Source organism: Patiria miniata, unplaced genomic scaffold, assembly GCF_015706575.1.
Source record: "Patiria miniata isolate m_02_andy unplaced genomic scaffold, ASM1570657v1 HiC_scaffold_5, whole genome shotgun sequence".
In the NCBI taxonomy this organism is placed as follows: domain Eukaryota; kingdom Metazoa; phylum Echinodermata; class Asteroidea; order Valvatida; family Asterinidae; genus Patiria; species Patiria miniata.
This window is the reverse complement of record NW_024037072.1, coordinates 41406169-41430711: the sequence shown is the minus strand read 5'-3', so window position 1 is coordinate 41430711 and position 24543 is coordinate 41406169. Positions and strand designations below refer to the sequence as shown.

Below are 24543 nucleotides of genomic sequence, written 5' to 3'. Positions count from 1 at the left end.
TGTTGAGGGAGGCGTGGCTACGCGGCGAGGCAGCTTCGGTGTTTAGTACAGCATGAGCCATACCCACGATTTGTATAAAAATTCCTGGAAAGATTCCCATATCTGGCCATCACTACTTTTTCCCCTCAGTGACCTATCAGCCATCAGAAAGTGATAATATGTCCTAAAAAGTCAAATTTAGCATGGAAAATATTGAAGTTTTTACTGAGAAAACACTTTAAAATTTTCAGGGTTTGTGCACAGGTTGACAAGACAAGTAAGATTTGAGGCTTTGCATGGTGGAGATATTAATAATGAAAGGTTTGCGGAGACACCATGTGCGAATAATTTCTCAACTAAGAGAATGGTTCTGAAAAGAACCAGAGGTATAAACTCGACGTTCCGGTCAGTATGCTCTGACCGTCTTCAGGAGAGTGCCTAAACTCTAAGAAAGACAAGACAAGTGATGGCCAGATATGGGAATCTTTCTAAATTGCTTTCTCCAACAGGAACAAAACACCGTTTAGGAAGAACTGAAATTGACAATTGCAAAGCCTTTTTTTAATTGACAGTGATGCAAATACTAATTATTGATGAGACAATATGCATATTAATAATTTCAATATAAATTCTGTCCAAGATGTTTACGGCTTAGATATCAGGGGTTAATTGCATCAGTCGCCCCTCCCATCCAGAGGTTGTGAAATTGGAAAACAGAACGTCGCCAGGATTTTTTTTAGACGGGGGGGGGGGGGGGGGGGAGCACATTTCCCCCGAAATCCCTCTACTTTTCAAGCATATTCCTGATTTATCATTTTTGAGGGTGGGTAGGGACATCCCCCCCCCCCCCCGTCAACCCATAAAATTAAGAGCAATGACTTCGTGCCTCTTTTTCTTTCTTTGTTTTTTCTTCTTTCCCCTCTTTTTTTGGCTTTTCCAGAGGTGGGGGGAGGGGGGAGCGCCCCCTTGTCCTCCTCCCTCCTCCCTCGCGACGCCCATCTGTTAGGAGGGGCTTAGGCACATGCAAGGAATATTCGTACAAGTACGTGATTCAAACTCTCATGGATTGCACAATGTTATGAATACCTTATCAGGTGCAAAAAGTTCGTTTTTATTCTATTGTTACTTGTATTTATTTTCATAAACACTCTTTTGGGTGAAGAAATGGCATCAAGTAGAAATGTAGTTGTTTAGTGAATCAGTAAATAATCTTTGAAATGTTCAAAGATTGCACAGGAAATTGCATAAGGCCTATAGATAGATGTCTGACCAGGAGGGCGTTAACCACTAATATGCATGCGCTAAAAATAATCGCATATTAACTATAGTCTGGTGCTCATAATACACGTCTGGTACATATACGTCATACCTACGCGCGTACGTATTACGAGCTACGAAGGAAAACATTCGTGCGCACGAATCGAATTAGCACAAAAAGTTAATGAACCAATTTTTCCCTTCAGAAGAACATATATTGATAACAGCAAAAGGGAAAGTATTGTAATTTCAGAAACATGTATGGGCTGTTTGGAGCACCGGGGTTTTCCGGGGAGATCATCAAATTGAACGTTGGAGGAGCGAGGTAAGTTTGAGGAAATCATGGATTGTCTTGCGCCCAGTTTCCGGACAGGTAAATCATGCATGCGCCGCCAACATGGCGAAGTGCTGTACTCTTGAACAAAACGTATCCTCAATTTCCCGATGGTAGAAGTGCAATTATCTTTGGCACAACTATAGAATGCAGGGCCACTTTACTCTACATCCACGCCTCCGTACGGCTGCGTGGAGGCGTGGAGCCGCAGTCGACCTACCTCCGAAAATCGATCGTGGAGTCGTGGAGCGCGGCCGCAGTCGATATCTCCGAGAATTGCGCCCTCTATCGGCGCGAGTCTCTGCGACTCCGCGACTCTGCGCCTCCGCCACTCCAGTGCCCCGCGTCTCCGCGACTAGACTCTGCGACTCCCAGACTCCGCGCCTCCGCCACTCCAGACAGTGCCCCGTCGCCCTCCTCCCTTCCTAATTTGCGAGCCCATTTAAAGTGGATACGGATGCTTCGTTCTCAAAATAATTCCGCCGAGAATTGCGCCCTCTATCGGTGCGAGTCTCTGCGACTCCGCGACTCTGCGCCTCCGCCACTCCAGTGCCCCGCGTCTCCGCGACTCCCCGACTCCCCGACTCCGCGCCTCCGCCACTCCGATCCGTACCGTGCCCCCAACACGTTTACAAGCACGCCCTCCCTTCCGATCCTTCATGAGAAGCTTAGAAGACAAGTGCATTCGCTGTACTTCGCACTTTTTGCAGGTTTGCATATCTATTACTCCTATCCATCCACGCCTCCAAGCAAATTAAAAAACCTTGCTTCGGCGTGGCCCTGCATTCTATAGTTGCTCCTTATCTTTTTCATGAGGTCGGATTGTGTGTGTGTTAATTTTGTGGAAATATTTTACTTAAATATGGCAGAAATAGTGGCGATCGTGTATTGTTGATGTACCCTAACGTGGCGCGGCCCTACTCCTAGAACTATGAGGCTCCACTACGTGGAGCCTCATAGTTCTAGGAGTAGCGCGGCCCCTAACGTGGCGCACTTTTATTTTTGATAGTGGATATTTTGCCGGAGGTAATGACGGCAAACTAACGATTACTAAAGGTTTGCCGGCGGCAATCCATATCAACAGAGGGCGCTGTACTCTTTAAAATAGGGCTGAATTATAAGATGTATTAAATTCCCACCAAAAGTTGTGTAGCACGTTTGGTGTAGTGGTTAAGTAAAGGCTTTAGAAAACGGAAGGACTCGCGTTCGATTCCGACCACATTTTTAAGTTTTTTTTTCTCATCCCCAAATAAATAAGAATATTCTTCTTTTATTATTTTAACATGTCTCAAACATTTTTTGCAGAGTATTACATTTTCTTTTTCAGATTTGTGGCTCTGGAGGATTTTTTTTAAAAGGGAAAAAAAGTCCGAAATTATAAAATGGACTGAATCCCATCTTGTGAATACAAGGTAACAACGATAATGGCATGGAGCCAGACTAAAACTTGTCACCTGAACATGTTCGAGTACAAAAAAACAGTAACTGCACATGTTCAGTGCATATCCGGCAAACTAACGTTTACTAAAGGTTTGCCGTCTCCGGCAAAATATACACTGCCTTTATTTTTCGCCTGTAGCGCCTAGCTAGAGCAAAAGTTTTAACTGAAATTTCACAGAAAGTGAAATTTCATCAAGTTCTTAACACTCCCGTTCATAAATCGCGAGTATATTTACCAAGTTATCAAGTTAAAAGAAAAAATTATTTTGGCGTGATTTTCCGATTTTATTTTCAAGTGCAATGTGAACCCTTTGAAAATGCCCTGAAAAATAAGAAAATAATTTTCTGACAAACATCTGTCTGGGTTTGTAAGTAAAGATAATAATGATTTATCAGAATTTATCAAGTTTACAGAAATTCTTAAATGTTAAATTTGGAATTTTCTGAGATTTATTCAAGTGCGCACGTTAGGGAACACTCCGCCAATTTGTGCCCAATTTCCGGACGCGACCGTTTTTGCATTTCGGATTAAATTTTATGAAACCGAAATTGTTCACAGAGGTTAAATAGCAAGCATTAAAAAGGTAAAAGTACCAGCATTTCACTGCATGAATTTGAGGTTTATCAACAAAGAGGTTTGGCAACACTACATGAGGAAAGTTGGGTAAGCTTCGAAGTGCGCCACGTTAGGGAACACTTTTGAACAAATTAGAGTCAAAAATGTTTTTTAATTTTATTGCTCAAAAATCACCTTTACAATAAAAAGCAGACTTTTCTCAATTCTAATGACACCCGTTTTGCAATTTTGAACACTTTCTTTGGTTAGAAATTACGATTTTGCTGCGCAGTTTTTGCCTTGCGATTCAGCGCGCCGTGCGTGCTCACGGTGATCGCGTGGTGATCGCCAACTTTATTTTCCTTGTGTGTTGTCGCCGCGCTGTCATCGTCATTTTACCCCCAGATTTCCCTAATAAAATCAAAACCCTGCCCTCTATCTATGACATACCTGTTTGTTGAGAATGTCGCCAACTAGTTTGGTACATGTGGGTCTAATAATTTTAAAGTGTTTTTTGTTCCCTTAGACTAGGAACCGGGTCCTACACTATACGATCGCCCAAATAATTTCGGAATTAAAATTAGGGGCCATTAAAAAAATTTCTACGCTTTTAATTTTTGATATTTTTTCGAAAATGTGGGTGAGTGGGTCAAGTTAAATTAGTGAATTTCGAAATTACTTTTTCAATTAAAAACAGAGAAAAAATAAGATAAAAGTTCTTTTGACTTGCTAATTCAACTACCTGCATTCCAATTTGTTAGCTTTTAGCCGGTAGTACCGTACCACACATGTACAATGTACTGTGTGTTGTGTATGTCTATCAGAGCATACGTAAAGTTTGTGGGCGATGCAAATGGGCGGAATACCGCGTTCATTCGTCTTAATACACGCCTTGAGGAATGTGCCTATGGGTTGCAAAAGTTTATCTTGGAAATTGAAAATTTGGAAAATGAATGATAAAAACACTTTAATTAACCCTAACCGAACACAACCCATCAAAGTTCAACAGGGCAGGTTTGTGTTTAAATCTGTTGGGATAGGTACAGTTCCCCTAAACTGATGGTCTTTTACACTGGGGTTGGCATACCTCCAGAAACTAAGTCCAACAGTGTGTGTGTGTGCAATTTCCCATGTGGGTGTTGGAATTTGCCTGAATTGGTATGGTTCCTAGTAAATTAGGCTGGGGAGTTAGGGTTAAGGACTAAAATAAAAGAGGGGCTCCTAATATACACAATAACTCCTACTTCTTTGCAAGGGTGATTTTGTATACTTGAAACCAAACAAGCGATTTTAAAGTATTTAATTTTTTTACGTTGATTCTAGGTTTTCGACATCCAAGCAAACATTGACATGCATTCCTGACTCCTTTTTCTCCAGGTAAGAATTCTTCGTTTAGAATCTCTTCTCTGCTGTCGCTTTTCCTGTTTAACCTGTTTCTAAAAAAAATCAATATAATTATTAATATATTTGAAACTATTCATGCCTGAAACAATAGAAATTCTTGCACTTCTGTTGAGCTTATTTGCCTCTAAATGCTCCGAAAACTGAAAGTTCTTACTGGTCTTGTTTCCTCAGCTTGATGAGCGGTCGCATTCCTTCAGTAAGAGATGAAGAAGGAGCAGTAAGTGTCCTAATCAAACTCCAAATCTGAGCACAAATTGAAAAAGCCATATACAAAATTCATGAATTTCTCTTTTTTGTTGTATTTAAGTAGTCACACATCTCATGCGTAGTCCTGAGCTGTCGCCAATTGGGCATGCGTTAGTTTTCACGACGCCCCGTTGGTTGCTGTGTACAAAGTCTGTTGAAAGTAATGAAAAAGAAATTAACAAAATTTATTAAGTCCAGTATTCATTTTTTTTTCAACATATTTTCAATGACTGACTGTTAGGCCAAAAAAAAAAAGTCTCCGGTTTCTGGTATGTGCGCGCGTCGCCGTAGCCATGCGCGTCGGCAAAATGAAAAAGGTTTTTTTTTCAATGAAAGATGATGTCTCAAAACTGCCAAACTCACTGGTTTGACTGGAATTCTGCTGCTGCACAATTTTTAACGTGTTTTTAGATGGGGTTATGATTGAGAATAAGATTTATGTGGCCTCTCTGGACTCCCATATATTTGCACTAAGTTTAGTCGGGCACCATTTGCAGTCATCCAGTCGACATTTGAGGCAAAAAAGTCAGGTAAAAAAAAAAAAAGCCGCGTCGCCGCACCACTTTTTGGACAAGCTCCATACCAGAAACCGGAGACTTTTTTTTTTGGCCTAATGTATACAATTGTAGAGAATGTTAGCCAAACGGCATATAGCTTATTAATTCGGAAATTCCATCAGGATGTTTTTGATAGAGTTACCCACCGAGAGTTACCAGAAACCGGAGACTTTTTTTTTTTTGCCTTACTGATACTATAATGGATTTAAAATGATGTCAGGATATTGCATTTTACCCATAAATTCCCCAGAGTATTTGGTTAACAGGATTCAAAAAGCAGTTAAAGATTCTGTGAGTGTTTGGATTGAAGTAGACAATTTTAATAAGTTGCCTGCCGTCTGATGCCTGGGAGTTGCCTTTCCCTGCAGATTTTCATTGATCGAGATCCGACCGTGTTTGCACCCATTCTGAACTACCTTCGCACCAAGGAGCTCAACCTCAAAGGGGTGGATATACAGACGCTGCGGCATGAAGCAGAGTTCTACGGCATATCACCACTCGGTAAGCACGCATGCAAGAGCTTACATTCTATAGATTGGACATGCCTGTTTAATAGTGGTGGGAGATATCGGTGATTTCAAAATCTGATTATCCTTATTTGTGTCTGGCCTAAAAGTTTTGGGAGACACAAACCAGTCTTAACCCTAACTCCCTAGGCCTTTTTGCTAGGATGTAGCCTCAATCCTGCAAAATCCTCCAATTGGCCTCATGGAAAAAAAATAGCATATAGCCTCAATCCTGCAAATTCCTCCATTATTTCTTGAAAATGGTCCGTGGAGGGGTGACCACTGCCTGAATCCTGCAAAATCCTGCGGCAGTGACTGTCCAGATGTTGAGGCTTGGCCAGTGACATCCTGGAGCAGTACGGAGGATGTCAAGCATAATCCAGGCCTATATTTATGCATGACTGAGCAAAAACAACACAAGGTTTTGGCCCAAGACCTTGACAAAGTGCATCCTACGAAATCAGTAACGCACTTTTGCCATTTAACCTCAATCCTCCAAATTCCTCCACTTTGGCAAAAAGGATTTTGAAGGATTCAGGGCGGTTAGGGTTAAATACTATATGACCGTAGACCCGTATGACGTATGTCTGTAGCCCCATATGTATGTTAACGTTTCGGTTCAGTTTTTGAAAGCAATGTATAACTTCTACATGCTTTCATGGATTTTTGGCGAAACTTGGAGGCAGTGACCCTTGGGTGGGAAGACGCAATTCTTTATTACCGAGGTCAAAGGTCATGTAGGGTTCATTAGAGGTCATTGTTCAAATATGCTTCCAATGTTTCTTTGTCTACAGAATTTGATGGATTTGAATGTATCTTGGATGGAGTGATCCTTGGGTGGGGGTTCATGACAACTCTTTTGAAATTGGAGGTCAAAGGTCATGTAGGGGTCATTTGAGGTCATTGTTGAAAAATGCACAAAATATGACTTCTTCTTAGAACCCACCACATACAGGGATCAACCACAGAAAAAGGAGACACACTTGCGGTCTGCGGACCACTTGTTTTTCTAACTGAGTAATGGTTATCTGATTTCTCCAGAAGCTCCCATTTACTGAGCTTGTAGTCAAGCCAAAAAAATTACAAAATTGGGGATAGTTTGCAGGATTCAGTGACAACTGGCCTTTACAAAAAGACTCCAGAGCTGTACTGTTGGAAAAATCAGGGGTGTGAAATCTCAGCTTTAAAGGGAAGATACAACATTTGCAAACATCTCAAAACGAAATGATCAAATTATCACAAAATACCTTACTGGATTGTTAGGGAATGACAGTCTAAAAGCATCCTGTAAAATCATGGCTCCTGGTGTGCCAACATTTTCAAGAAAAATTGTATTTTTCCAACGCTGGTCGGCCGATCAGCGTTGGAGAAAACTGGCTTTTTTTCAAAAACTGCTTGCAAACTCTTTGCTGCAAAAACTGCAAAAACTATTTGCAATTGATTACACACCTGTGAAGGGGTACAAGCCTGCTAGACTGATTCTCTGAGCTTACAATTCCCCCAAAGTTTATAAATTCTCCGTTTCATCTTAAGTGGGGTCAGGGAACCAGACTACAAGAAAATGAATGATTTTCTTGGTTTTTCCAGCATCTGCAAGCCCAAAACGTGAAACAAGTCATTTTAACAATATTTGCTACAACATACTAATCCTCCAAATCCATTTGTTTCTGAAAATTGAAGCAAAAGCAAATGTTGTACATTCCCTTTAAAGCTGATTTCAGCTTTTTTTGTTTTGGATTTCAGCTTTTTTCCCTCTCTTGCTGTGTACAAAAGTATAGGAGATTTCCAAAGTTCAGCTTTTTTATACCTTTTTCAGCTGTTTTCAGCTATTTTGATCAGTGGTCACTCACACCCCTGAAAAAATATGCTGGCACTCTGTGATAAGTCAAATGGGCAGGCTATTCACGAAGCAAGAAGACGGGTAGGGAGAGAATGCGGTTACAATCAGAGACCATGGATCAAATTTTGGGGATGTTCCATTTTTTTTTATAGCTTGGTCAGGCCTCTGTGAATAATCAATGAACCCATGCTCCCTACTTAGTTTCACTCAGTAGAAGACCATGTCCATCAAAATCCATCACCCACTCTGCTTCACATAATGCTTCAGGACCAGATCGGTTGAAGTCCACCACTGGCGCTGGTGGATTTTGATGGACTTGGTGCACATGGCTTATCTGCCAAAATCCCCCAAAACGAGGGAAGATCTTATTTTGGAGTTTGTCAGGTTATTAAGATAAAATTAATTTTAACAAACATGAAAAATGCTTAGACTTCATAAAAAAAATATTTATAATTTTGTTGTACACATATTTTAATTAAGGTCCTTTTTTTTTTTTTTTCAATTCTTTGTTTTGAATTGGATGCTCACTTTAAGAAACACAATTTCATTTGTTTATTTTTTATTTGTATCTTTTTTTAATTGGGATTGCCTTTTCAATAAACGCATTATTTTTATTTGGTATGTTTGTGTGTTTTGACAGTCAAGAATCTGTCACTGTGCGAGGATTTGGAGAGATCGTCCTGCGGCAATGTTCTCTTCCATGGCATACTTCCTCCACCCTGTAAGCGATTTCCACCATCATCTTAAAGCCCCTTGAGTACCTGACGGTCTTAAAGTCATATGGGATCAGTTACTTTTCATATATTGTGTTTGTTTCCAATAATAACACCACTCAAAATCCAAAGAAGAATATTCAAAACCTAGCCTGTTTCAGCTCAGTGGATATTGCACTTATTGAGAAAACAGTGAAAACACACATTTTTGATCACAATACACGATTTCGTCCATAGCACTCTTTGTTTCCGAAAATCAGTCAATTGACCGATCGTTGGAAATCATGTTCATTTCCTGATTTCTCCTAAATGACAGCAAGCCAGATGAAATAATTTCACGGGACGTTTAGTACCAGTACAATAATTTTTTTGTCAATATAAAGCCAAAAAAAAATACTCGGTCTCTGGTCAGCGCGCGCGTCGATTTGCCGCGCCTCCTCAAATTTTTGTACCAAGGAGCACCAAGGAATGGGGAAATTGCACCAAGGCAAATGATAAAGGGCACCAAGGCAAATTATGGAGGACACCAATGTATAATGAGGACACAAAAAAGCAAAATAGTACCCACCTTGTCTGTACAATACAAGCTTGCAAAAAAAAAAGCCACCCCAAAAACAACAAAAAACGCGTCGCCGCATCAATTCTGGAACTTCGGTCTGACCAGAGACCAACTATTTTTTTTGGCCTTACAGTCAAATTCCTGCATTTATAAAATGTTAATGTATACAATTGTTAATCTGTCGTTTATTGTTTACATGTCATTCTACTCAAAACATAATTGCACTTGAAGGTCTTGTTGCATGTATTCACAAAAAACTTTCATGTATGCCAAGTTCTTGTGGCTTACTGTAAAAAGAATACTGCTTGACAGATCCTACATACAATTTTCCCAATTATTAAGTGCACTTTTTAAAGTTATGGCTCATTCTGATCATTAAGCATTGCAGCATATATTTCATTACGTGTTTATTCAGAATTTTAACCGATTTAGTCAAAAGTTCAGGATTGTGTCTATTTGGCAGAGAATGTTAGCCAAACGGCAAATAGCTTAAAGAAATCGATATTAATTCGGAAATTCCATCAGGATCATTGTTGATGAGACATATCTGAGTTCACAAAAAAACCTGGGGGAGGAGTTGATGTTACTACACCTCATAAATATTCATGATCAAATTGGAGCGCGTCATTGGCCAATTCCGCCGCCCGTCCGGGAAGTAAAAATGATATGCACCCAGGTGACGTCATCCCGGTGACGTCATCCCGGTGAGTATCCAGCTCGCTGCCGTGCGGTAGTTTTTCTGGTAGCACCAAAAATTCCCTCTGGAACCCGCCTCGTAGACATGTAGACTATGACATGTAATCTTTATGGAACCAGTCTGTTGTTGTAATCCTTGTTACAACTGCAGTAAAAACACTTTGTGTTAGCGCCAGACTTTTTCAAACTGTGACGAAGAACTTGAATTGTGCTGAATAAATATGCAAAATCTAGGAAGGCCGTTATCGACAAGGCAGTGAGGCTACTAAAAAGACAGTGAGGCTACTAAAAAGACAGTGAGGCTACTAAATATTTATGAGGTGTAGTAAAACAAATACTGCATGGTTTATTTCTGGAAAATAGTTGGAATTACTGGTCCCTCGGTGTAGGTCAGCTTGACTACCTCCCTCCGCCTCGCGTCGGGAGGTAGTCAAGCTGACTCGGGACCAGTAATTCCCACTACTTCCCCTCATACCATGCTGTATTTGTATAATACTCACGTTAACTTTTTTTGAAATGAATTTGTGATGGCAGCTTTACCGCCGAGGTTAGAGAGGAGTGACCACCGCCATAGCTTGTCCGTGGATGCCGAGATGAGACCGAGACCAACGCTAGCCAGAGGGACCTCACTCAGGGAAGCCAGCCAGAGACCAGTGTCTGCCATCGAGCCCAGGCTAGCCAGGGCCGATCTCGACATGCCTCTTGGTCAGTGATATGTTATTTTATGAGGGATTCAGGCTAAATGAGACAGAGCTGGGCAGAGGTTGAAATGAGGGCTTCCGGGTATTAGGAAAGAAAGAAAAAAAAATTCCCTTCTAAAGTGTTTGTTGCACTTCAGTCAGACGTTTCGTTTACAAGCTAACTTTGCTTAAGGCCCAAAAAAAAAGTCTCCGGTTTCTGGTATGCACGTGCGTCGCCGTAACCATGCGCGTCGGCAAAATGAAAAAGTTTTTTTTTCAATAAAAGATGATGCCTCAAAACCACCAAACTCACTGGTTTGACTGGAATCCTGCTGCTGCACAATTTTAACGTGTTTTTAGATGGGGTTATGATCGAGAATAAGCTTTATGTGGCCTCTCTGGACTCCCATAATATTTGCACTAAGTTTAGTCGGGCACCATTTGCAGTCATCAGCCGACATTTGAAGCAAAAAAGTCAGGTAAAAAAAAAAAAAGCCGCGTCGCTGCACCACTTTTTGGACAAGCTCCATACCAGAAACCGGAGACTTTTTTTTGGCCTAAAGTTTGTATTTATCAACATGTCAAAAAGTAACATACTTAGAAAAAGGCCTTTAAGTTTCAACTGTTTTGTAGTCTGGAAAATTGTAATTTTGATACTTTTCTTTAAAATATGTGTAGTAAACATATCACAGATTAGATTACAAATATTATTTGAAAATCAAAAAAAAAATCACCCCCATTTGGTTTTAGTTGTTGCGTTTTTCTCCTCCATGGCCTGTGCCCAGTTCCGTCTCATTTTGCCAGAACGTCTCACATTTGTTAACCCTTAACCCTTCTAGATCCTTCAAATTCCATCAAAGTGTTTTTTGCAGGAATGAGGATAATATAAAGCCCAGCCACTTTCACTTCACATTATTCTTGATGTACCAAAGAGCCGGGGTTAGTCAGTGCAGACCTAGACATTTCATGTGGTCAGTAAAGAGTTTACATTTGTATTTGTTAAACATATCCCTCCCAACTCCTTTAAAATCCATCAAAAATGTTGCAGAAATCAGGATGATATGAGCCCAGCCACTTTTACTTTACATCAGGTTAATAGCCAGCACAGACCTAGACATGAGATTTGGTCAGTGAGGAGTTTATTTGTTCACCCTTACCCCTGAAAGTTCCTTCAATATCCACTGGAAAGTTTGAAGGATCTTACAGGATTGAGAAAGGCATAGACTTATCCAGCGAATGAAAATGGAAGCCTGTTTTGAGGTGGAACCACGTTCATGCGCATGCCTCACAAGTTCTTGAAGACAAGGCATGCACAAATGTCTGTAACGCTATTGGTCGAAAGAGCCCAGAGTGCATGCGTACTACCTGAGCGTGACTCGAGTGAGCATGGTTCCACCTTGGAAAATGGCCGTCGCAGAGCTAGTCTATAGCCTGTTCTCTTCATGCCTCTTGAAAGTTAGAGTACAAAGAATGGACCAACGGGTTTTTGCACATTGGGATATTTTAGAGGATTGAGGAAGGAATGTTCAAGTATTTGACTACGTTCTGAAGCTCATGCACCTTGTGAAGCTTATGCAAAAAGTCCAAATCAGATAGTATTGAAATGAACCAAAATGTATTTCATCTACTTGTATTCTATCTTAAAGAGGTTGACTTTGCTTGTAAGGTAATACACTAGGTAACAGGCAAGGATGTAAGGTTTCTGACTTTTCTTCTGTTATCCACGCAGACGCGCGTGAATCTGCCCTTAGTGCTAAAATTGCAGCATAAAGCTTCATACTCCGCGGCCCAGGAGCTGTGAGTATCTGTGGAATGTTTTATCAGCACGATGATCAGGGGTAATAATGATGTAGGGCATTGAGCAGATTATTGATGCACATCTACAATTTTTAAACATAATCGTTTCATGATGGTTAACTTCGCAGAAGCCGGCACAGATCCACACAGAGTTCTGATCGTCTCTGGCCATCACAACTGGATCGTCCTGGCCTACGCTCACTTCGTCTGCTGCTATCGCATCAAGGAGTCCACGGGCTGGCAGTTGGTCTTCACCTCTCCGTACCTGGAGAGGACCATCGAGCGAGTGGCTCTTAACTCTCGGGTCCCTCTCAGCCAATCAGAGGGCAAGGAGAAGATGGTGGCGGTGTCCTACGGCAGCCAGATTCGGCTCTGGAGCTGTCAGGATGAGAGCAGTCGCAGTCAAGTTGGTAAATACTTGGGGTTTTTGGTTTGCTTTTTACCCCAACAAATAAAAAAAATATAGCCCTTAGCCTACAAAACTTAATTGCAGTTAATTTGAATAATATATGCATATGCTTTTTTGAAATGTAATGGCATTTTTTTTAAATGCAAATGTCAATGTCAGTTTCAAAATAATATGTACATTTTTATTACAGATTTTAAATGCATTGCTACATTTACATAAAGTGTATATTCATTTTCTCAAATGGCCATGTTGTCATTGCCGACATTGCAGATGTACATTGCATACGTACACAAAAATGTACGTATTATTTTGAAACTGACATTGACATTTCCATTGCATTTCAAATTTTTTTTTTATTGTTTCTCATACTATTGTTAAGTGCTTTGAGGAATCTTTGATTCATATTGCGCTATATAAATGCTGTTTTATTATTATTATTATTAATTTTGTGACAGTTCCAGGAAGAGAATCTGAGAAAGCTTGCATCTGCATAAGTGAATACTCTCTGGATAAGAATTTGATATCCTCACCATACTTGAAAGTGCAAAGGGTGTGTGTGTGTGTGTAAACCAGTTGTTCTTGCAAATCAGGCTGCTACAGTTGAAAGCCCACATAGTGAATGATCCCCTTCAAAGCGGGGACTCACTTGTGAAGTGGCTGACATGCCCGGAAAAGCAGGCAACAAGCGCCTAAGCTGACTTCCCTGCTTAGTAGGTGGGGCAAGGCCATGGCCAAGTTCGCGCAAGGACTATAGTTGACCAATGGTTAACTAACGTTTGCCCGAACTCTGTCTAGTCGACGGTGGTTGACTACGCTAGTCGACTATTTGGAACCAGCCTACTGGGGTTGGTTGCTTCGCTGGTAACCAATAGCCGCGCGCATTCATAACGCTAGCAGAGAGCCAGGATCCAGACGTTTTGCGATGACATTTTGACCAGCGTTTGACTAGAGACGTTCGCACGTTGCTATTACTGCGCAGGCGTAAGGTACGTCTCAAATCAACTACTAGTCGACTAATGGTCCTTGCCCGAACTTGGCCCATAATGAGAGATGTTGTTGTCTCTATTTCAGGTACCTTTGATCTTGCTGTACATGTGGACTCGTTATTCTTCATTGGTAGTCAACTGGTGGCTACCAGCCATACGGGCAAAGTTGGGGTCTGGCACGCTGTGACACAACATTGGCAGGTAGGGAACCAACTGAAACTTCTGACCAATGAGAAGCTGTGACAGATTGTGTCTGACTCTTATAGTTTAAATGAGTGGGAATTAGTGTCTGAATTGAATATTGTTTTCTTAAAATATACAGCATTCACTGAGCTAAAATTTCATCAGGCTAATTGGTAAGCACCCTTCTTTAGATTTTGAGCACTTTTGTTGCTTCAAACGAAAAAAATGAACAAATCACAAATGATATACTCTACCTTTAAAATTAATCTTATTTACAGGATGAATTTTGCGTTGGGGAGATATAAGTTCAATATTGGTTTTTGGCACTTTACCAACGTATTTTTTTTTCCAAAACACTCTATACTCGGTGTTGTCCAACTTAAAAAAAATCTCTGATGAAGGGCCAAGAAAAAATATTGAATTTACATCTCCCCGACGCAAAGTACATCCTGTGAATAGTTTGGTTGCCGTACCCACTGCTGTATCAGTTTCAAACCAGCCAGCAGACCCCGGCAAGCTCAGTGGTCGAGTGGTAAGACGTCTGCGCTGGTAAGCAGGAGGTCGTCGGTTCGAGTCCCAACCTGAGTAGGCTTGAGATTTGTTTTTTTTCTCGCAAGCCCTCGAACAACACGAGTTTACTGTGTTTTTATTTTTTTTAAACGTGATGGTGATGGGTTAAAAAACAACAGTGAATAAATAAATCCTCTTGTATTTTTGTTTCTGTTGGATTTAGACCCAAGAGATGTGCGGTATTGCCAGCCATGACACAGCAGGCTCATTCCTACTCCTGGGATGTACGAATGGCTCCATCTATTACATCGGTAAGTAACTCAATTTAGTCTGAGCTGCCTTTGATTTAGTCTGACGTAAAGGGGAATTGATATTATCAAGGTTCATTTGGGGCCGATTTGATCCTGTAACCTCTTCAACACCAACTCAACTGAGCTATGGATGATATCAGCCGTGGCGCCATGAGCAGTCACCCTGCTAAATGCAACAAGATGCAACAAAGCATGGGGACTGTAAGTGGCCTGAAAATGCAACAGTGTATATGAGCAGTGACCCTGCTAAATGCAACAAGATGCAACAAAGCATGGGGACTGTAAGTGGCCTGAAAATGCAACAGTGTATATGAGCAGTGACCCTGCTAAATGCAACAAGATGCAACAAAGCATAGGGACTGTAAGTGGCCTGAAAATGCAACAGTGTATATGAGCAGTGACCCTGCTAAATGCAACAAGATGCAACAAAGCATGGGGACTGTAAGTGGCCTGAAAATGCAACAGTGTATATAAGCAGTGACCCTGCTAAATGCAACAAGATGCAACAAAGCATGGGGACTGTAAGTGGCCTGAAAATGCAACAGTGTGCAACAACTTTATACCATAGTTGCTCTCTGTTGCATTTAGCAGGGTTAGGTTTAAATTAAGATCAAGATCTGATTAGACTGGACTCAAGAGTTCTTGTTTGTTTCTTGTGGCCAGATATGCAGAAGTTTCCTCTGAGAATGAAGGACAACGACCTTCTGGTGACTGAACTTTACCACGACCCCAGCAACGATGCCGTCACCGCTCTCAGCGTTTACCCCACCCCAAAGACAAGTAAGTCCAGGCTCCATGGTTGTAAACACTGTTTACTTGTTACTTCGCTCATGAAAGTGTTGCCTGAAATTAACGCCCAAGTCTGCGAAGTTACGGTTTACGTATCACAAACGGATTATTAAACTGACTTATCACGATTGTTGCATATCAATAAGGGAGTTCGGTATTCCAAAATAGGCTGGTGCACAGCAAGATTTGACGATTATTTTTTCGGGATAATCGCGGCAGATAAATGCACACAAGGCTATGGGGGACATGGTAACCAAATCTGCATTCTGTGCAATTTTTCGTGCAGTCGAAAGGAGATGGAACTTTCGTTCGCACAAAAGTTTTGACACACAAGACACCTAAAAACACGTCGCTGTCCAGAAGTTTTTTGCAAAATGTTATACTTACAGAACACGATGATCTCTTCAATTTGGCTGATACCCTGCTGTGCTTTTGCACGCATACGATGGAATTGTTATCCTGAAAGAAAAATCGGCAAGTCGTGATGTGCACATGCGCAGTTGGAGTACCGAACTCGCTTATTCTGTAATTGTCTGACTTTGCTCAGTTGGTGCCAGGAATTCACAGCTTTGTGTTTGAAGGATATTGAACGCCACTCTCACGTAGAAAACGTAAACCTTTTTGTAAAGGCAGGCCATGCCAATTCAATGACTGCAATGTGACATTTTAGCATAAAAAGTATGATCATTCCTGTCTGAGTTGCCTAGAATTTATGGCATTTCACAGCAATGCTAAGTCTCGTTAAACTTGATAGTGTCTTTCACAGCTGTACAATAATTGTATCGTGTAAACCCCTCGCATGGCATCCGTTATATACTTGACAAGAAACTTTTGTGCAAATGGCTGCTGACAGCTGTGTTAAAGTTATAGTCCATCATTTGCAGCCATCCAAAAAAGTAACTGGCATATTATTGTTGAAAAACATACTTGGTTGAAAGATAGTAAGTGGACTAAACTCCCTGTGAAATTATTCTTTCTGGCAAGCTGTCATTTTGAAGTAATCAACAAAAGAAGGCCTTTCCAAAAAAGACGCACCGTTCGAAAATTTAAATTAGTAGTTCGTTTTGTTATTCGGCGCAGCGCGCGCAAGCATTGGCACGACGCACAGGCGCGCGCGGTTGCTATAATTGGTCGGATCAGTGCGCGACATCGCTTATAGCTGCAATTCAAAACAATTCAAAACATGATGCAGCAACTTTTGATTTGAAATTGAGATCTTAGAATGCTGTTTTTCTCGGAATATACAGCTGAAGCAGAGCTGAAATTTCATCAGGTTAGCTGTTCAGTATCCTTCATTAGATTTTGAACACTTTTGTTGCTTCAAACGAACAAAATGCACACATTACAAATGATGGACTGTAGCTTTAATAGCACGATGTTAATGGATTTGATGTTGTACATTCTTCCCCTCAGGCCTGACAGGCAACTGGATTGAGATCGCCTATGGTACTATCGCCGGCAAGGTTCGTGTGATTGTCCAGCATCCAGAGACTGTCGGCCAGGGTCCACAACTCTTCCAGACGTTCACCGTCCACTGCAATCCTATCTCCAAAGTCATGCTGTCTGAGAAGCACCTCATCTCAGGTACTCATCAGGCTCTCTGATGGACTCTGTCACTGTGTCACCCTGTCACCCTGTGGACTCTTGTCACTCTGTGATTTTTTTTTTACCTTGTCACCATTCTGTCACTCTGTTTCTCTGACACTCAGTTGATCTGTTACTCTGTCAATTTGTCACCTCTGTCACCTGCTGTCACCCTGTTGTCATGTTAGTCTTTGTCACTTTGTCGCCGTTCATTCTATTGCACTGGAATGTTGTCAGTCTGTGACTGTGATATTCTGTTACTCTGTCCATTTGTCACTTTGTCACCATTGTGTCACTCTGTTGTTCTGTCACTGTGTCAGTCTGTGACTCTGTCACTGTGTCAGTCTGTGATTCTGTCACTCTGTTGCTCTATCACTGTGTCAGTCTGTGACTCTGGTCACTGTGTCAGTCTGTGACTCTGTCACTGTGTCAGTCTGTGACTCTGTCACTGTGTCAGTCTGTGACTCTGTCACTGTGTCAGTCTGTGACTCTGTCACTGTGTCAGTCTGTGACTCTGTCACTGTGTCAGTCTGTGACTCTGTCACTGTGTCAGTCTGTGACTCTGTCACTGTGTCAGTCTGTGACTCTGTCACTCTGTTAGTCTGTGACTCTGTCACTGTGTCACTATGTTGCTCTGTCACTGTGTCAGTCTGTGACTCTGTCACTGTGTCAGTCTGTGACTCTGTCACTGTGTCAGTCTGTGACTCTGTCACTGTGTCAGTCTGTGACTCTGTCACTGTGTCAGTCTGTGACTCTGTCACTGTGTCAGTCTGTGACTCTGTCACTCTGTTAGTCTGTGACTCTGTCACTGTGTCACTCTGTTGCTCTGTCACTGTGTCAGTCTGTGACTCTGTCACTGTGTCAGTCTGTGACTCTGTCACCCTGTTAGTCTGTCCACTTGTCACATTGTCACCATTCTGTCAATTTGTCCCACTGTGAATATGTATATCTCTGCTTCTTCCTCTTTCATTTTTGTCACTTAATACGTCCAAATAAAGTTAACACTTAATTACTACTGCTGTATGAGTTGCCCTTTTTGCTATAGTATTTTGTCATTTTTTGATGTTTGATGGTTTGAGGGGATCAAATGCCTCAAGTTTCTTCATTTTCAACTTACATTCTTCTTTGTTCTCGTCTGAAACAATTGATTGTTTTCTTGTTTGGCAGTATGCCAAGAGTCCAACCATGTCCGGACGTGGAACGTGACCCGATTCCGTGGCATGATCTCCACCCAGCCTGGCTCCACTCCCCTCAATTCATTCAAGATTCTCTCCCTGGAGGAAGCCGACCTTCACCTGACCTATGCCGCCGGAAACAACTTCGGTGAGATCAAAATAAGAAGTGTATATTTCTTTTTTTATAGTGTCATTGCAGCCATTTGATTTAGCATCATTATTTTAACCCTTATCTTCCCAAATCCTTCAAAATCCTCTTTGTAAAATGAAGGATTTTGTAGGATTGAGGCTACAGTTGACTCTCGTTAATACAAACTCATTCGGACCTAGCCAAATTGTTTGTTATATCAGACTTTTGTATTAAGAGGAACATCAGTCCCATTCATTGTGCACATAAATGCACCGTCGGGACCAAGGCTTTGTGTTTGCTATAACCAGAACTTATTAACGGTGTTTGTACTAACGAGAGTCAACTGTACATGGCAAAAATGTGTGGCTGATTTTGGAGGATGCACTGTGTCAAGGTCTTGGGCCGGACCTTGTGTTGTTTATGCTCAGCCGTGCATAAATTTAGGCTTAGATTATACTTGAAATCCTCCGCAGTGTTCCAGGATGTCACTGGCTCTGCCTCGACATTCTGACAGTGACTGCTGGAGGATTTTGCAGGGTTGAGGCAGTGGTCATCCCTCCAAGGACCACATTCAAGAAATATAGGATTGAGGCTGTATGCTATTTTTACATGGAGGCAGTTGGAGGATTTTGCAGGATTGAGGTTACATCCTAGCCAAAATGCCTAGGGAGTTAGGGTTAATGTTAGTCTTATCCTTTTGCTTGCGCACAGGAGACGTATTGTGACAGGTGCTAAGGCTGGCCAAATGTTTGATTAATTGAATAATTATTGATTAATCCTTACCCCCTGGAGTGATTTACTAGGATCCTTCTTCACTCTTCTTCCTCACTCTTGCAAAATCAAACACCATATGGTAAACGCAACACCCAAACTTGACTCGGATTATGGTGGTATGCCTGACCCTATCTAAAGCATTATCAGTTTACTAGTGCAGTTCTCACTCCATCAGAATCAAACAAAACATGCAGATTAATGTTGAGGGGTTTAGGTGTTTTAGGGTGAATTATTAAATATAATTGAATAATGCATATTCAAATACTTGTAATATTTAGAAAGGATACTGAGTAAGAACAAAAGAAAGAGAAAGGCTGACTTTTTGGCACCGATCCTGTGTTTCCAATTATTTTTTTGCTGATCTCTTTGTTAAACCATTCCTGTTTATCAGAGTGTCTGATTTTTATCTGTTAAATCAAATTCTGTGAGATAAACATAAGTTGTTTTTTTCTGTTCCAGGGCCATACGGTGATCGAGATGACCAGCAAGTCTTTGTCCAGAAGGTGGTACCAGAGACCGATCAGCTGTATGTCCGCTTAGCGTCCACTGGACAAAGGTAAAACAACTGGGAGCTGCTTAGCAGGACAATTGACCTGAGAAACCTTTGCTCAAAAAAACAGTAAAGGTCCCCTTGGAACCAGACGGAGCAACATATATCGCGTTACATTTTGGATGTTGAACCTTTCATTGCTTAGTGAATTTGCGAGCTTGGCGGCTTCACGAAAATTGGCGTTAGCCGTCCCTCTCTCTCAGTGACAACAACGGAGAGAGATAACTTATCTGTCAAAATCTATCAGATGACAGGTTTTAACAGTTCTAGTCGGGCTCATATTGGTACAATTGACAGGCTGTGGTAGTTTTGTTAAACTGAGGGTACCATGCCTTGACTGACGTTGATAGATATGGTGGTTCAGTGCCCGCGTTGTGCCTGTCAATGATGGATTTAGTTCAGTAACAACGAAGGCACAAAAGGTTAACTCATGCATATGAACTGGCTTTTCTCTTATTTCGTTGTTATTTGTTGCAGAGTTTGTTTGATCCGTTCCGTGGACGGTAGCAACATTACGTCCTTCTGTGTCCACGAATGCGAGGGCTCAAGTCGTATGGGGTCGCCCCCACGCAGGTATCTGTTTACCGGCCACTCCAACGGGTCCATACAGGTCAGTAGAAACAACAGTTGTAATAATCAAGTCCAAATATGATAGGTTTCGGAAGATTCTGCAAGACTGAGGACAGGCAGAACCTAGCCACTATTAGGTAACATTGTGCAGATTTCACTTTAAAGTTAACCCTAATCTCCCCAACTCCATCAAAATCCTTCCCCCCATTTTGGTGGATTTTGGTGGACTTGGTCCTGCAGGCCTAGCTTGACTAAATATTGATGGAGTATGATGGACTTGTGCCTGGAGGCCTAAAGCAAAGCATGCATTGGAAGCAGTGTGATTGATGGATTTTGGCGGACTTGGTCCAGTACTTCATAAAAGACAGTGGGGAGTTGGGTTAAAGAACAAAGAATGCCATTGGTTTCCTGCACAGAAGAGGATTTTGGAGAATTCAGAAGAGTCCCATATGAAAGTATGGGGCTAAAGTTGCGTTCCCCATGCTATTTTCAAGTTTCATCCTGAAAAAGAGATCCCTTTTCTATCCGTTCCGTGCACAAGTACCCCCTCAGTTGTAAGAAAGGGAGAGTTGGGGGAGACCTTTTTGGAGTGACATTTGAACGCTTCGCCAAAGACGTCTGACGCTGACCCAGAGACGCCATGGGTTTGTGCACATTCGGAAAAAATAAGTTGTACATACTTCACGCTCTACGAAGACAAACAAGTAACGGCATGCAGTGTGTCCAAGGGCCTGTCAAAAGTGGTAAAAAAAACGCCCTCTCTTGTTCAGTTACGGCACTCATATTGCTATTTTTCTAGCAGTACAAAAATTATTCGCTTTTGAATGAGACATCGACTGGCCCAAGAGACCAAAAAAACCTGGCCCATGGTTTGTTATTGAATTATTACTTTACAGTTTTGTTTTATTAGCTGTCAGACAATAATTCGTTTTTTTGCAAGGTAGGCTGGTTCCTGCCCCACATTCTGTATTGATAATGTGCGGAACGGGAGCCAGTCACACCCTGGTCGAACATGAAATGACGTTGACAAGGCCAAACAAAAAAAGTCTCTGGTTTCTGGTATGGAGCTTGTCCAAAAAGTGGTGCGGCGACGCGGCTTTTTTTTTTTTTTTACCTGACTTTTTTGCTTCAAATGTCGACTGATGACTGCAAATGGTGCCCGACTAAACTTAGTGCAAATATATGGGAGTCCAGAGAGGCCACATAAAGCTTATTCTCGATCATAACCCCATCTAAAAGCACGTTAAAATTGTGCAGCAGCAGGATTCCAGTCAAAGCAGTGAGTTTGGCGGTTTTGAGACATCATCTTTCATTGAAAAAAAAAACTTTTTCATTTTGCCGACGCGCATGGCTACGGCGACGCGCGCGCATACCAGAAACCGGAGACTTTTTTTTTTTTGGCCCAACCTGTTGCATGTCGTTTAGTTTTTAGATTTACTTCTTGGGCCCCCCCCCAAAAAAAAATCAGGCATAAAAAAAAATAATGTTTACACACTCTCTCTGTGACTTTCTCACAGATGTGGGATCTGAGTACAGGACTGGACAACCTAGTCAAGGTCAACAAAGGGGAGAACGGTAAGTGTTTTTTACAGTCAAATATGAATACTACAAAGAAGAATCATCGTTGACATTCAGCTATTACTCACTTCTATTTCGGGCGTTCAACTGAGAGACAGTTGGAAAGCTTACTTGGCAAAACACAATATTAATTGAGGATGTGTTTACCTTTGTTATAGTCGATCCCAACCTGCCTGGAGGACCATCAGAGGAAGAGCTAATCCGCCTTCTAGGCCACTCTTACGTCTCGGCCTCCCGATCCACGACACCCTCCATGAGCCCAGCCACCTCAGCCCAGATGATACCCATGAGAGTCAACCAACTGCGCTCGGGCTCCTCCAGCACACTGGCCAATCAGAGTACAGAAGAGCTTCCACTTGGCGCAGAGGGGGGAGGGCAACAGGGAGGGGAAAGTACCGACGGAAGTTTCTACAACCTGAAGGTCACTCATTGCTGAGGTGAGCTTGTTGACTGATAATTGGAAATAAAGATCTGTGACCAGCACCTGATTTCAGGAAGCGCTGTGACGCGCGCAACCCGAGTTACGACGTGTAACACGTCACAACTTGCGTTGCGTCGTATGATCCATTTCACGAAACGTGTTATGTTGAATGCATCGTAACGTCCTTAACAATGGCTTAAAACACGTCGCAAGTTACGATGTGGTCATCGCAAAATAAGAAGCGTCCTTTTCTTAGCTGGTTCTATGCCATAAAAAAACACCTAAACGAGACTATAATACCTAGACAATGTGTGTAAATTTGTAAATAGAAAATGCATTGAATAATTAGAATTAGCCTGGAATATTGCAGTTGAAATGTCAAAGTAGTGTTTCCCTTCAAAGTGTCAAAGTGTTTCCCTTCAAAGTGTCAAAGTGTTTCCCTTCAAAATTGCATCACATCACCGCCATTGTTTTTTACGTTTTAATAATTTTAGAGAAGAGATCTGACGACTCTTTGTTGAATATCAGACGACTATTTACTGTACGCGGAATAATTACATAAAACAGTTACCGAGTCGTGCTATAAATACACCTACGACGCGTGGCACTTACGACGTGTTTAGTGAAATGGATTGCACGACGCGTCGCCGCTGCGATGCATCGTAGGGATACGACGCATCACAGTGCTGCGATGCATCGTAAGTTACGATTAGTTTCATGAAATCAGGTGCAGGCCCCGTAAATGGGTCCCAAAATGGCGTCCAGGACTATTTGATTAGAGAAAAAACAGTACCCCTAAAAGTTTGTCGCAGCATTCTTGACATACACAAGAGTACAGCTCTGAGCAGTGTAATGAACAGTGCTATCTATTATCAAATAGTGACCAGGCCCCCCCCCCCCAGCTTTTCGTCTTTGCAACGTCTGGGCAAGTTTTGGGGTCACTAGAAATGATGCAATTTTAGATTGAACTCTTTTAACTTCTTTTTTAAAATTATTTGAAACAGGAACTATAAATGGCAGTGTGCAGCCTCCTGAGGAAGGCAAGGGAAGGACATTTTGCTTTACACACTCAACAAATGTGGCCAACTTTCAACTGAGTGTGGACATACACAGCTTCTTGACAGGAATGCACCCGAGTTTGGGCACATGACAAAAATGTCCATCATATGCCGTTAAATAGGCCCGGCGAATTTGCCAACCTCAAATGGAACGATGTCATTGAAAAACTGTCGTCAAAATTAGTGGCGCCCAGTATACATGTGTCACTATTTTTATAGCGGCCTTTAAAATCCTTGAAAAATTAAAATTTTGATTGGATGGAAAATGTTTCCATAAAAAAAAACATGGGAGTGCTGATAGCTTTGTGTGAATTCTCCGCAAGTGTACTGGAGGACAAATTACATATTTTCTTAATTTTAAAAACTATTTAAACTGTGATTAATCTGGCTGGTATAGGTTGCTCATTGGTGAAAACAATATCAAGTTTTACTCATTTCTTCTATTTTTAACAGACATTTCGTGTGTTCCTGGCTTCTTTTGTGTTTGTTTTTTTAAGCAAACCCAAGATATTTAAAATGAAAATACAAAATAACTTCTTGCCGGTTCTACAGTATGTACTGTCAATCAAATTTATTTACATGGTATATGTCTAGAATTAATCCAAATGTCAACATTTATGGCAATTACATAGCAACAGTCTCTTATCATCAATGTTCAATCTAGAAAATGCACAACTTATTTTTCTTGATGCAGTGCAACCGGCCGTAATGTAAGCTTTGTAAATAAAAGAAACAATTATTTTATAGTATGTGAAAAAAAAAAAAAGGATCAGTCATATAGTTTTTTGTAATGTGTTATTAATTCAAACAAATTGATATATTTTGGTTTACTTGGAATTGTGCAATATTGGAAGAAAACACAGATGCTTTACTGTTATGTACATGCGTATGCATTTTTTTGTGGTGTAAATCGAGGACACGCACATGCAACATCATCGATGATTTGAGGAC

General features: G+C 41.4%; 1 protein-coding gene across 1 annotated transcript; it reads left to right on the top strand.

The window, feature by feature from the left end:
* Nucleotides 1–1345: 1345 nt before the first annotated feature.
* Nucleotides 1346–24415, top strand: LOC119741478 (BTB/POZ domain-containing protein KCTD3-like). The gene is made up of 17 exons (XM_038217235.1): nt 1346–1561; nt 4890–4943; nt 5142–5187; nt 6142–6274; nt 8760–8840; nt 10622–10792; nt 12693–12974; nt 14045–14160; nt 14876–14963; nt 15627–15743; nt 17166–17336; nt 18504–18659; nt 19875–19971; nt 20443–20575; nt 22053–22110; nt 22272–22550; nt 23539–24415. Exons 1-16 carry the CDS (start codon nt 1494–1496, stop codon nt 22547–22549), a joined length of 2049 nt encoding a protein of 682 aa, XP_038073163.1. The 5' UTR covers nt 1346–1493; the 3' UTR covers nt 22550; nt 23539–24415.
* Nucleotides 24416–24543: the final 128 nt, after the last annotated feature.